At 45.5% G+C, this 15,292-nt stretch overlaps 1 protein-coding gene across 1 annotated transcript in view; it reads right to left on the reverse strand.

Annotated features, from left to right (window-relative positions):
* The window catches only part of LOC121541685 (astrotactin-2-like), a 532,790-nt gene that overhangs the window by 332,245 nt on the left and 185,253 nt on the right, over positions 1–15,292 (reverse strand). The window contains exon 4 of the mRNA XM_041850922.2: positions 5,509–5,661. Within this exon, the coding sequence (XP_041706856.1) occupies positions 5,509–5,661 (153 nt within the window). The remainder of the gene's footprint in view (positions 1–5,508; positions 5,662–15,292) is intronic.

Consider the following 15,292-nt stretch of genomic DNA (forward strand, 5'->3'; position numbering starts at 1 on the left):
TGTTTGTCCGCCGCTGTCATCGTACCTGGAGGAGAGCCCGGTTGGCTCTTCTCAAGACCACCTCCAGGTATCAACGACAAGTGGACCGCCACTGGACCCCGGCTCCCTGGTATCTTCTCGGGCAGAAGGTATGGCTGTCCACCCGATACTTGCCCCTCCAGGTGGAGTCCCGCAAACTTTCCCCCTGGTTTATTGGCCCTTTCCCCATCTCCAAGATCATTAGCACCTCTGCTGGTCGTCTTCTGTTGCCCCGTACCCTCCATATACATCCCACTTTTCATGTGTCTAGGATCAAACCCATGTCTCACAGCCCTTTGTCTCCTGTTTCCCTGATCTGTTTCACCTGTCTTTGTGATTGTCTCCACCCCCCTCCAGGTGTCGCCCATCTTCCCCATTATCCCCAGTGTATTTAAACCTGTGTTCTCTGTTTGTCTGTTGCCAGTTTGTTTTGTTTCGTCAAGTCTATCAGTGTTTTTCCCCTTGCTCCTGTCTTTCTCAAGTTCCTGTTTTCCTGCCTGCCATTCGGTACCTTGTCACACCACCCTGGATTACTGACCTCTGCCTGCCCTTGACCTGTCGTTTGCCAGCCCCCTGTTTTTGTAATAAACTTTTGTTACTTCGACACTGTCTGCATCTGGGTCTTCTCCTGAAATGTGATAGCCATAAGGATATTGCTGAATTCATGTCCTCATTTATCTGTGACACGGGTTAGGGTAAAACATTGGAACAGGTGGGAGTTTTAATGGTCAGGCTGGTTGCAGCACTCCCATCCAAGTGGCCTTACTGCCTACCTCCATCTCCCCTGGACGTTTATTCACATATTCCATTTTGATTAATGGATCGTTTAGGCTAACGAGCATATAAATGGCACACACAGCACTCCGGGTGTAATCTGCAAATGGCGGGGTCAGGGAGAGAGTACATTGGTAAATGTGATCTCATAGGGTTTGACTGATGACTGGCTGCCATGGGGGCTCAAATCCAGAACCCTTAGCACCATGGCACCTTGGGCTATTAACACCAGCATCGCAGGGTTTCATTCCTCCATCTTGGGTAATTGTTGCACCTCCCCTATGGCTATCTCCACCCACCCTGTGCAACTGAAAGTGAGGCTGGGGACACCATGGATTGTTAGGGCCATCTAAAATGGATGTTTCACTCCTAAGACCAGGATGTGTCAATTGAATCATATTCCTGTAAGCTTATCAACCAGTGAGACAGAAGACATGGTACATTAATAACTGTTGTAGGGCTATGCAGTCAGGCTGACATATGAGATACATGACATAGAGTTGAAGACAGAAGTTTACATACACTTAGGTTGGAGTCATTAAAACTCGTTTTTCAACCACTCCACACATTTATTCTTAACAAACTATAGTGTTGGCAAGTCGGTTAGGACATCTACTTTGTGCATGACACAAGCAATTTTTCCAACAATTGTTTACAGACAGATTATTTCACTTATAATTCACTGTATCACAATTCCAGTGTGTCAGAAGTTTGCCTTTAAACAGCTTGGAAAATGTCATGGCTTTAGAAGCTTCTGATAGGCTAATTGACATCATTTGAGTCAATTGGAGGTGTACCTGTGGATGTATTTCAAGGGATACCTTCAAACTCAGTGCCTCTTTGCTTGACATCATGGGAAAATCAAAAGAAATCAGCCAAGACCTCAGAAAAATTATTGTAGACCTCCACAAGTCTGGTTCATCCTTCAGAGCAATTTCCAAACGCCTGAAGGTACCACATTCATCTGTACAAACAATAGTATGCAAGTATAAACACCATGGGACCACGCAGCCGCCATACCGCTCAGAAAGGAGACGTGTTCTGTCTCCTAGAGATGAACGTACATTGGTGCGAAAAGTGCAAAGAATTCCCAGAACAACAGCAAAGGACCTTGTGAAGATGCTGGAGGAAACAGGTACAAAAGTATCTATATCCACAGTAAATCGAGTCCTATATCGACATAACCTGAAAGGCCGCTCAGCAAGGAAGAAGCCACTGCTCCAAAACCGCCATAAAAAAGCCAAACTACGGTTTGCAACTGCACATGGGGACAAAGATTGTACTTTTTGGAGAAATGTCCTCTGGTCTGATGAAACACAAATAGAAATGTTTGGCCATAATGACCATTGTTATGTTTGGAGGGAAAAAGGGGGACGCTTGCAAGCCGAAGAACACCATCCCAACCGTGAAGCACAGGGGTGGCAGCATCATGAGGTGGGGGTGCTTTGCTGCAGGAGGGGCTGGTGCACTTCACAAAATAGATGGCATCATGAGGAAGGAAAATTATGTGGACATATTGAAGCAACATCTCAAGACATCAGTCAGGAAGTTAAAGCTTGGTCGCAAATGAGTCTTCCAAATGGACAATGACCCCAAGCATACTTCCAAAGTTGTGGCAAAATGGCTTAAGGACAACAAAGTCAAGGTATTGGAGTGGCCATCACAAAGCCCTGACCTCAATCCGATAGAAAATGTGTGGGCAGAGCTGAAAAAGTGTGTGCGAGCAAGGAGGCCTATAAAAACCTGACTCAGTTACACCAGCTCTGTTTGTCTGGTCTGGAGAAATGGTCAGTGTAAGACTATGTGGTAATTACATTGATGTTAGAAACACATTGCTCGACTTTCAGTTAAGCATGAGTCCATTGATGTAATAGCCTGGACAGGAGCATGCACACACACACACACACACACACACACACACACACACACATTGTTGTCTGGCTGTAGATCATTGGGCCTGTTATAGAAAACCTAAGACTTTGGGTCAGAGCTGCAATCACGGTGTATTGTCTAGACGGAAGATTGAAGGGTGTTGAAAGTGTAGCAAACCACAGAATCCATTCACCAGCCATCAACACTCCCTGAATCAAACACACACACTGGTCAGGGTAAGTAACAGGCTTTGCGAATTCAGCCAACACCATTTTCTGTCTCCACACACTGTCTCTATATTAGGGGAATCTACTGAGAGACAGACACAACACTGGACACTTTCATGTGTAACTTCAAAGCATCAATTAATATCAGATAAGTGGGATGAGAAAAACAAGGTTAGGCTGTCATAGTGGGCCAAAGATTAGTTCTGACACATCAAAACAGTTCCACAGCTCCTAAGGAGCACATCAAACATTATTATCATCACAGAGGGAAACACAGTGCACAAAGTTGTATGCACATACAGTAGGGACAGAATACAGAAATTCAATTTGAGACTAAACGTCATTGTGAAATGACTTCAAAGTGTGTCTCTGAATGGTGGCCCGGGCAGAATGTTAACTAGCCCAATCGTGGAGCCCTCAAACACTGCACAGTGAAATAGAGAATACAGACAATGAAATATAATCTGAAAATCTGAATTTGAAGGGAGAGATTTGTGTCTTTGTGTGCTGATGTAGTTGTGTGTGTGTGTGTGTGAACATGCATATTTGTGTGTGTTTGACATGTAGCTAGATAATATAATAGAAAAGAAGAGCGAGAGCGAAGTGGGAGAGTGGAGAGAGCTCTTCTCTCCATTTCAGCGCCAAGGACAGCGCTCTATTTGTTGAGTCTCACTGAACCAAACACAACACTTCAACTGGCCGTCTGCTCTTTACCAATGCAACTTGATCTCACTCAGACTACATTTACTCACTTATAATCTCTAATAATGTCTCTCTTTTCAGACTCTATTCTACAATAGCAGAGACACTGTCCTTGGTGCTGAAGTGGGGTACAGCAGTCTTTCCTGACACAGCAGTCTTTTCTCTCTCTCTCTCTCTCTCTCTCTCTCTCTCTCTCTCTCTCTCTCTCTCTCTCTCTCTCTCTCTCTCTCTCTCTCTCTCTCTCTCTCTCTCTCTCTCTCTCTCTCTCTCTCTCTCTCTCTCTCTCTCTCTCTCTCTCTCTCTCTCTCTCTCTCTCTCTCTCTCCTCTCAAACACAAGTGTTCTCGCAAACAAGAACGGAAACATAACTACTTGAACAAATGGATCCCACAACAACTAGAACCGTTCCCCCTCAGTTCTCCCCACAATCTAATTCAAAGAAATGTATGCCTCTATCAGTGGTTTAACTCGTCAGCAAGACTCTTAATAAACTGCACAGATGGTGTCCTCTCCCCCTTGCCTGTCTGGTGTCACTGAGACGCCCCCGCACAGCATGGGGCCTCGTGCCACCGTGGCAAAGGGCCTGTCTCCGCCATGGCCTCTCATTACAATGCAAAAGTAATCAGCAGCAACAACGACGACGGGGGAAATAAAGAGAACCTCACAGCTGCACTCACACTTAATCTATTTAAAAACTGGCATCCATGTCAAACAAATGTTCAGTGGGGCTCGGGGAAACGTAGAAAGACGGCAGAAAGGGGAACTAATTTACGGCATAAAACGCTGTTTCAAGCCAGCCCAAATGAAATAGAAAAATACTCCATAGCCCACCCTCTCGCCTCGTACATTCCCAATTCCTGCCTTCTCCATCTCGCGTATAATTTGACTGCACATTAATTTCCTCGCGTGGGCTAATCTCAGAGCCTAGCCGTCAAACTCTCCTTTCCCTCTCTCGGCTAATTGAGTTTCCCTTCCGTAAAAGTCCTAGTCCAATTAGCATGTTTGTTATCTTGCATTGGGTCCCTCTTTGTGCTGAGAAACACAATTTCACCGAGAGGAAATCTCCCGCCAGCAACTTGCACTGAGAGTCTTTAGGATTTGAAAGTTAGACAGTTGGACCCACTGAAGGGATTTGATTTCACAGAGCCGACATTCGCTAACAAAGCTAAGCTAATTCCTGGGCTATTCGCTCAGGGTTTTTCAATAACTAATACTTCTAACTTGAGAGTTAAAGTGGTAACAGAAAATATAAAAACACTTTTTTCAACAAAAAGACATAGCCTTCCTGTTAGTTACGTTGGTTGGACATCTAGCAACCCCCCAGCCAATGGTTAGGGCCTGCTCTGTGTAATATGCTACATTAAAGTACACTACTTAGCATATAGAGGAGGCGGCATGAGGGGCTGATAAAGTGTGTAGTCAAGGGCATGGGGTAAGCTGTCCAAGGTTAATGTCTAATTTCCACAGAGGCCACTCAGTCTCTTCCAGTAGTGGGTAATGTCAATGACATTGATGGGTCTTTTACTGTCATATATGATTTGAGTGCACGGCAACGGCCAAGGTCTGAATTTATGGTCCTGAGGACTGAGGTCATGGATGTGATACATCTAGACATTGTAGTCAGTTGCTGCACCACACACACACAAGCCTCCAGAAAGTAAAGGGATACAGCATACTAGAACAACAAGCCAAATAATGCTCAGCATGTGCTTGTACAGTATATGTAGTCTATTAAGTTGCCCTTGCATTTGAACAGAAGAGTGATTCATTAACTGTTGTCCCACTGTATACATAGTGGGTGTCAACCTTGACAGAAATGTGCTCTCTGTACATTGATAAAAGGCTATTTATTTATTTTATTTAACCTTTATTTAACTAGGCAAGTCAGAACATTGACTAATGAGCCTCTATCTTACCTCTGGTGTGGCTTGGGCCTCTGTTGCATCCTGTGGAGGAGCTGTGTGTGACATTGTGTTGAAAGTGGGCGATCTCCGGGGTGGTGTTAGTACGGAAACTCTCCTTGAACTGCCGCATCAATGCATCCACCGTCTCCTGCTTGGGGTCAAGGGCTGTGGGAGGGATAAAGCAACGAGATGTGTTAAAAGGTTTCACACTTAGAGAGGGTGGTTATAAAGCATGCGAAACAGGCACTGGTATGTTGTAGATGCAAACAGGAAAGATTAAAGTAAAAAAAAAAAAACACATTTGAATGAGAGTGGGCTTGTGAAAATACTTTGTTCAGCAGTCTCCTCGAAGTGTGATTCATATATTAATAGATGTATAAAAATAATAAAAAACATGCTTAAAAAACAACTGCTTTGCATCAGAGCTGCATTTAGAATTACATTTTTTAATTTTAGCAGACGCTCTTATCCAGAGCGACTTACAGTTAGTGAGTGCATACATTTTTCATACTATGAATGCATATATAATAAATATGATGACATACCTTGACTCTAGTTTGTTTACTGACTATGACTTTGAGGGCTATACATCCGGGCAGTTATCAGGAAGGGTATTTTACTATTAGACCCCAAATGATTGGAACAAAATAGTTGACAATCCAAGTTTGCAGAGTTTGAATCATTTAGAGTATTTTAGACTGAACAGTTGACTCATGCTAGCTCAGTCTAAATCAACATTGTGTTGTGTGTCAAGTACTGTAAATTACAAAGCCTAGTTACAGCAGATCAATTGGGCCTGATTTGGTGCACAGCTTCAGTATGTTTTCAGTACATTTCCACCTCCTATAAGTACAAAGGTTGTTGAAAGGAAGATGGGTTCCGACTTTCCGACTGCCTCAGTTCAACAACCTTTCATCTCTACAGGAATCCCCCTTCAATGGGCTGCCCCTTGCCGCTCTGTTGAACAATGCATTCCTAGTTCAATCGAGTACAGGCTTAACTGAAGGAACAACAAAGACAGAATGCAATATTACATTTTATTAAATAGTTTGGGGAATGGCCTCGTCCTGTTGCTGAAAAACAGCAAGTGAGAGGACGAGGGTAAGTTCACATATAAATACATCCCAAGATTTACACCCATTGGTTGAGAGAGAGGAAGGTGATAATTGCAAAAGTGAGCCCATAGGTTAAACATCAAGCGTGAGGAATGTGCATTATTGTGCCGTGCTTATAGGCTATAAGGTAAATAGGTTAATGACATTATGCACATGGCTAATAGGAAAGAGGAGAAGAAACAGGAAGCTATGCTGATGATAATACGTTTGTATTCATGCCCCTATGCCCCTAGAATAGGAAACAAAGTGAATGATGGTATGCTTACTGGATGAAGTTAAACTTTCGTAAACTACATTTCAACCTCTGAAGAAATAACCTTTAAATGTTGTCAAGTTTGGCATGAAGAAGCAGTTGCGCAATTCACATCTGAACAAGAAAATACCTCAGAAGCTTTGCACTATTTCAAAGTGTGTATCACTGCTGAATCGGGCTGCTATAATAGACTCAAAGCACAAAGGACTACAGATGAGAAGAAAAAATGGGCAAATTTCTTTCCAGTTAATCTTCCAAAATAGAGCACTTCCGTTTACAATAGGTTATGGGCATGGTTTGCATAGCCCCTTTGAAAACCAATATGAGATGTAGTGAGGAGTTGGATTGCAGGCACATTTCCTTCTACTCGGCAGAAAATCACCAACCCTCGGGGGACTCATATGACCCATCTAAACATGTTCTGCCCCATTTCTGCCACCAAGACAAGAAATGAGAGAGAATATTCTTCCCATTGTTTCCTCTGCGCAAAAAAAAATAAAACAACGATCCCTAAAAAACACAGAGGGAAGCGACCATTTATCTAGAGCCTCCATTACGAAGCGGAGTGCTGTTCCCCCATGGCCCGCAATGCATCAAAAGTTCAATTAAAGTGAGATATGTAGACCTGGGAGTCTGTCGGAGGAGCGATGATACGTCTGGACATGGGCTATTTACTCGCAGTGCAGTGTGTGTAGGAGCAGAGCAGCCCAAAGTGAGCGACAGAGAGGGGGGTTCGGAGATAGATGTGGCCTGGCTCACAGCGGTATAGCGCACTCCACAGACAGGGTCATTTCTCAACCTCCCCAGCTCCGTCTTTCTGTCTGTCAGTCTCTCTCAGGTGTGCTCACCTCATGAATTATTATCAAACATCTATTTGCCGGGAAGAGTCAGGGAATGCCAATGAGAGAAAGAACTAAACTGGAGTGCTGAAATAAAAAGTTGTAGAAAAAAAGTCAGGTAGCATTAAAGTTGAAAGTTATGATGGATTTTGACATTGTTTCCTTATTTGTAGTACAATAGAAACAGTGTTACATTCATGTTTATGATTCAGTCAGTTTGTATAAGCTTATACAGTCGTGGTCAAAAGTTTTGAGAATGAAACAAATACTAATTTTCACAAAGTCTGCTGCCTCAGTTTTGATGATGTCAATTTGCATCTACTCCAGAATGTCATGAAGAGTGATCAGATGAATTGCAATTAATTGCAAAGTCCCTCTTTGCAATGAAAATGACCTTAATCCCCCAAAAACATTTACACTGCATTTCAGCCCTGCCACAAAAGAACCAGCTGCCATCATGTCAGTGATTCTCTCGTTAACACGGGTGAGAGTGTTGACGAGGACAAGGCTGGAGATCACTCTGTCATGCTGATTTAGTTAGAATAACAGACTGGAAGCTTTAAAAGGAGGGTGGTGCTTGAAATCATTGTTCTTCCTCTGTTAACCATGGTTACCTGCAAGGAAACATGTGCCGTCATCATTGCTTTGCACAAAAAGGGCTTCACAGGCAAGGATATTGCTGCTAGTAAGATTGCACCTAAATCAACCATTTATCGGATCATCAAGAACTTCAAGGAGAGAGGTTCAATTGTTGTTAAGAAGGCGTCAGGGCGCCCAAGAAAGTCCAGCAAGCGCCAGGGCCGTCTCCTAAAGTTGATTCAGCTGCGGGATCGGGGCACCACCAGTGCAGAGCTTGCTCAGGAATGGCAGCAGGCAGGTGTGAGTGCATCTGCACGCACAGTGAGGCGAAGACTTTTGGAGGATGGCCTGGTGTCAAGAAGGGCAGCAAAGAAGCCCCTTCTCTCCAGGAAAAACATCAGGGACAGACTGATATTCTGCAAAAGGTACAGGGATTGGACTGCTGAGGACTGGGGTAAAATCATTTTCTCTGATGAATCCCCTTTCCGATTGTTTGGGGCATCCGGATAACACCTTGTCCGGAGAAGACAAGGTGAGCGCTACCATCAGTCCTGTGTCATGCCAACAGTAAAGCATCCTGAGACCATTCATGTGTGGGGTTGCTTCTCAGCCAAGGGAGTGGGCTCACTCACATTTTTGCCTAAGAACACAGCCATGAATAAAGAATGGTCCCAACACATCCTCTGAGAGCAACTTCTCCCAACCATCCAAGAACAGTTTGGTGACGACCAATGCTTTTTCCAGCATGATGGAACACCTTGCCATAAGGCAAAAGTGATAACTAAGTGGCTCGGGGACAAAACATCAACATTTTGGGTCCATGGCCAGGAAACGGCCCAGACCTTAATCCCATTGAGAACTTGTGATCGATCCTCAAGAGGCGGGTGGACAAACAATAACCCACAAATTCTGACAAACTCCAAGCATAGATTATGCAAGAATGGGCTGCCATCAGTCAGGATGTGGCCCAGAAGTTAATTGACCGCATGCCAGGGCGGATTGCAGAGGTCTTGAAAAAGAAGGGTCAACACTGCAAATATTGACTCTTTGCATAAACTTAATGTGATTGTCAATAAAAGCCTTTGACACATATGGAATGCTTGTAATTATACTTCAGTATACCATAGTAACATCTGACAAAAATATCGCATAACACTGAAGCAGCAAACTTTGTGAAGACCAATACTTGTGTCATTCTCAAAACTTTTGACCACGACTGTTTTCTAATTTGGGTCCTCAAAAACAAATATATATATTGGTTTTGAAGTTACACAGATTAAGAATCAAAAACAAATATATATATTGGTTTTGAAGTTACACAGATTAAGAATCAAGCCACTATGAAACTCGGAAGTTATATGAACATGAAGGTGAGTAGTGTAACCAGGATACCATTGTCCTTTAAAAGTACTTTTAAATTTAACAGTTTCATCCCATAAAAATAATTTTAAATGTACGTTATAATCTTAATTGAAAACATGCTCTATGTTTTCATGCTAAAACATTATCAAAATGTGATAATGACTGTAAGAGATTACATTTTCTCATAATAAGCATTCAGTCGAAAAAATGTAATTAAGAGAATCCTTGTCTCCCAGAATAGAACATTTGAACAATCTACAAAGACATGTATTTTAAAGCTCCTAAACAAGCTCTGTTGTGATTAAGAACTTGTATCGGAAAACCATTAGAACACTAAAGAGCAATGACAAGCCCATCTCCATTCAGAACAAAGCTCAAACTAATGGTACTGTCTATCAGCTTCTGTATTGGTGCTTATTTAACAATGGGCAAACATAAACAGAGAATGCATTTACCCCTTTTCACCCCTTTTACTAACCAATGCTTCACATTGTGTAATGTCCACTTCTTAAACAGTGGCCAAAAATACAGTACACTAGAGTATGCCCTCTGTCCTTTTAAAATCCACTTAGCAGTGGTGAAACAAAAACTACACTTTGCACCATGTCCTTTACTAATGCCCACTTCTTAAACAAGGACTGATATAGCCATATAGCCAACAGCTCACTCTTGGCTCCTTCATGTCCACTTGAACACATAATGTATGAGTGTAGCATGTTGAAACCCCAGCGGAGGGTTCCATGAGCCTGGGAAGACTCAATGAGACGACTCATCTAATGACAGTTAGACGCTGCATATGAAGCACTAGCCAGCTAGCAAGAGTGCTACGCTAAGGCAGTACATGCACTGAGAATTCCCCATTGGGCCTTCGATGGTGCGCTTGGCTAATCCACAGGCCTCAGTTCAGAAAACAAACAGACTGGGCGGACCATGTGGGCAGCAGCCACTTAAGCCCTGACCTGCCGTGACTGAGGAGTGGATGCCTGCCTGAATGTGTGAGGGAAGGAGGTTAACAGGGCCCATACATAGTGCATGGCCCCTTGGCGCTCACTTTGTTCTATCGGGGAGTCAGAGATGCTATCCCAAATTAGCCCTGCGAGGCCCCATGGCGCACTCCTTCAAACAAATCGTTTGTCTCTTTACTGTGTTCGGCAACTGCTGTCCATATACTTTATCATGCTCCCTCTCTCTCCCCCTCTCTCTGTAACTGCCTCTCTCTCACACACACACGCACACACACACACATACACACACACACACACACACACACACACACACACACACACACACACACACACACACCCTCCCTGTGACTGGCTATTGATATTGTCTTGTAAATGCAATATGTTCGTTGATATTGGCTTTAAATCATGCCTGTGTGCTGAGACTGTTTGTCTCTCTTGTCTCTGTAGAAAGATATCATCCAAAGACACTGCAATTGATATCACTTGAGGGAAAGACGCATGTTGTCCATTTATAATTGTGTTGCATTTATTTTATTTTTTTATATAGCACAGCTCTGAATTGTTCAAATCAACAGTTAAAACAGGTTTCTAATAATTCCAAAACACAAAGCTAGGAATGGTTGTCAGCAAGAAACAAAAATATAATTTCAAAAGTTGAACTATCACACTGGAAGACAATTTCCTTCATACCAGAAAATGGTCGCTTAAGGGGGATTGGAGATGCTGGTATGAGATGCACTACATTACCAAAAGTATGTGGACACCTGCTCGTCAAACATCTCATTCCAAAATCATGGCCATTAATATGGAGTTGGTCCCCCCTTTGCTGCTATAACAGCCTCCACTCTTCTGGGAAGGCTCTCCACTAGATGTTGGAACATTGCTGCGGGGACTTGCTTCCATTCAGCCACAAGTGCATTAGTGAGGTTGGGCACTGATGTTGGGCGATTAGGCCTGGCTCGCAGTCAGCATTCCAATTAATCCCAAAGGTGTTCGATGGGGTTGAGGTCAGGGCTCTGTGCAGGCCAGTCAAGTTCTTCCACACCGATCTCGACAAAAATTCTGTATGGACCTCGCTTTGTGCACGGGGGCATTGTCATGCTGAAACAGGAAAGGGCCTTCCCCAAACTGTTGCCACAAAGTTGGAAGCACAGAATCGTCTAAATTGTCATTGTATGCTGTAGTGTTAAGATTTCCCTTCACTGGAACTAAGGGGCCTAGGCCGAACCATGAAAAATAGCCCCAGACCATTATTGCTCCTCCACCAAACTTTACAGTTGGCACTATGCATTGGGCAGGTAGCGTTTCCTGGCATCCACCAAACCCAGATTTGTCCGTCGGACTGCCAGATGGTGAAGCGTGATTCATCACTCCAGAGAACGCATTTTCACTGCTCCTGAGTCCAATGACAGCGAGCTTTACACCACTCCAGCCGACACTTGGCATTGTGCATGATGATCTTAGGCTTGTGTGCGACTGCTCGGCCATGGAAACCCATTTCATGAAGCTCCCAACAAACAGTTATTGTGCTGGCGTTGCTTCCAGAGGCTGTTTGGAACTCACTAGTGAGTGTTGCAACCAATGACAGACGATTTCTTGGCGCTACATGCTTCAGCACTCAGCGGTCTCGATCTGTGAGCTTGTGTGGCCTCCTAGATGTATCCACTTCACAATAACAGCACTTACAGTTGACCGGAGCAGCTCTAGCAGGGCAGAAATCTGACGAACTGACTTGTTGGAAAGGTGGCATCCTATGACACTGCCACATTGAAAGTCACTGAGCTCTTCAGTAAGGCCATTTTACTGCCAATGTTTGTCTATGGAGATTGCATGGCTGTGTGCTCGATTTTATACACCTTTCAGCAATGGGTGTGGCTGAAATAGCCGAATCCACTAATTTGAAGAGGTGTCCACATACTTTTGTATACGTTGTGACGTCACGAGAGGCTACACAGCTTTCAGCGGGATTGCTCAAGTAGTGCAAGGAGACAAGGTTCAAACAAAACAAGGATTTTATTATAGGTCTTGGGAAATTAACGAAAATATAACAAAATTCTGTTCTCTTGTGGCTCTTTAAGGGTTAACAGTTCAGGGATGTCTCTTCCACATCCAAAATCATAATTCTCACTCGCTCAGATAACTTTTCCCCAGCCTTACTGTAGTCCACGTTGCAGCTAGTGGCCAACCCAGCAAAAAGTCCTTCCAAATGTCTCTCACGTATTTCCACAGGTGCATATATCCAAAGGTGAGTATTTCCCAAAGGTAAGTATCTCCAAATCCTTATATTCCTCCTGGAAGTGGACGTGCAGCACTCTTGTCCTCCAGAGAGCCCAGGTTGGAGACTGTGTCTCTTCCCTTCCCAAACCTTCAGCTCATCAGCTCCTCATTTGTTTCAGCTGCGTGGGAAGATTGGCCATAGAGGGGTGGAGTTCCCGACCATACCAGCAGATGGAGCCATAGCTGTCTGGGTTTGCAGCCACCTCAGGGGGATGTAACGTCCCTCCAGGACACAGCCTCTCGTGACATCACACATCCCCCTCCCTCGGGACCGACGTCCCTCGTCGGGGTAACGGCAGCGAAGAAGGCATCACGCCGGGAGAGGGCGTCCGCATTGCCGTGGTGCTTGCCAGACTCCTCTCTCTTCAACTCCTCCAACTCTAGGACCAGGGACTCAGCCTCCTGTTGTCTCTCCTTGAGTTTCTTACTGAACGCATCAGCCTTGGTTTTAGCAGAGTTTAGCTTCTGTTGAGCAGCTTTCAGTTCCTTCTCTCTCTCTCTGCCTCCGCATTCTTCATCTTGTTCTCCAACACCTTGTACTTCTCCTCTGCCTTCTTCTGGACCTCCTTACTACTGCGCAGGGTCTCCTCACACTCCTCGATGGTCCTGCGCAGCCTCTCCAGCTCCTCCTGTTGCTTAGGGAAGGAGCTCTGTTGGAGTTTAGCCTGGAGGATATCTAACTCTTCTGTCTTCATGTCTAACTGTTGCTTTAACAAACGATACCTCTCAGCGGTCCCCTTCAGACCAGACAGTTCTTTGTCCAGATTCTGTAGCTCCGTCTCTGTGTCGGTCTGGGCACCTGCCATCCCTATCCGAGCCCGGGCGGGAGTGAGTAACTCGGAGGATTGCACCGGAGCCTTCCCAGGATGAGTCTTGCCTCTCCGTTTCCGAGGTACTCGGGTTATCCTCTCCTGAGACTCTCTCCAGAGTGGGTAAAAGGCTGGGCAGTCTCGTCCCAATTAGGACAGGGACGGGAGGGAATCAACCACCCCGCCGTCGTGTGTATGGTTCCCCGTGTGCTGGTCATTGTAAGTTCAGTAATGGGGTATTCTCTGGTGTCCCCATGGACACAGGAAACTGGGAGGACTTTCCCCGGGGTCAGACACGTTGGGCCCACCAAATCCTTACGCACCAGGGTGGCCCGGCTACCAGAATCCAGTAAGGCCTCCACATCATGGTGATTCACAGTTACCGGGCAGGTGGGGGGTCGATCTGGGCCGCCATCTCGACTCCCAAGAGCGAGGCAAAACGGTGTGTGGGTGCTGAGCTGGAGGACTCCGCAGTGGGCATAGGTTCATCGGCTGGTTTCCCACACTGCCAGGAGATATGTCCCATCTCCCCACACCGGTAACACTGTCGAGTTTCCCCCTCCTGGTGTACTCTTCTTGGACCCGCCTGGTTTCTGGCTCCCCCCTGGAGCCGGGATAAGTCCTGACGTGGCTGGGTTCGAGACCTTGGGGTCCTTTGGACGGGTTCTTCCCATTTGTGGTGGGGCCGCCCTCCTGGGGTCTTTTCGGGACGCATTCAGCATCTCCGCTGTGGCCTGGTACTTTTCCACAGCTTCCACGGTCAGATCAGCCGTGGTCAAGGCCTGTTGACTGATGAACCGTTTTGCCTCATAAGGCAGGGGGCGCGTGAGGTAACGATCCACCACAACGGCCTCCACCACCGCCGCTGCTGTATTCCTCTGCGGATCCAGCCATTTCCTTGCGATTCGGACAAGTTCATGCATCTGCGCCCGAGGAGGTTGGTCTGGTTGGAAGGTCCAACTGTGAAAGCGCTGGGCCATACCAAACTTTGTGAGTCCATATCTGCTGAGGATCTCAGACTTCAGGGCATCATAGTCAGTAACCTGGTCAGGGCCCAGGTCCCGGACAGCATTCAGCGCTTCCCGGTTAGGAAGGGGGCTAACAGACCAACCCACTGTTGCTTGGGCCAGGCTTCCCTAGTGGCCGTGGCCTCAAATGCATGCAGGTATGCCTCAATGTCATCGGTAGCTCCCATCTTAGATATAAAGTCACTTGCCTTTATTGGGCGGGTATTTTGGACCACCCTCTGTCTCTGCAACTGCAATTCCTCTGCCTTCAGAAGGTTGGCTTTCTTTTGCTCCTCCAAGAGAGCCACGTTTGCTTGCATCTGGGCTTGCTGGCCAGCAACAAGGGCTTTCAATATGTCCTCCATTTCAGTCGGCGGGGAGCCTACGGCCAACTTGGAAAACTGGGTGATCAAACCTTCGGTATCCTCCTCTGACATGCACTATTAACGCTTGAGCGTGCCCGTATTCTCCACCATCTGTGACGTCACGAGAGGCTACACAGCTTTCAGCGGGATTGCTCAAGTAGTGCAAGGAGACAAGGTTCAAACAAAACAAGGATTTTATTATAGGTCTTGGGAAATTAACGAAAA

This window comes from Coregonus clupeaformis, chromosome 27, assembly GCF_020615455.1.
Source record: "Coregonus clupeaformis isolate EN_2021a chromosome 27, ASM2061545v1, whole genome shotgun sequence".
In the NCBI taxonomy this organism is placed as follows: domain Eukaryota; kingdom Metazoa; phylum Chordata; class Actinopteri; order Salmoniformes; family Salmonidae; genus Coregonus; species Coregonus clupeaformis.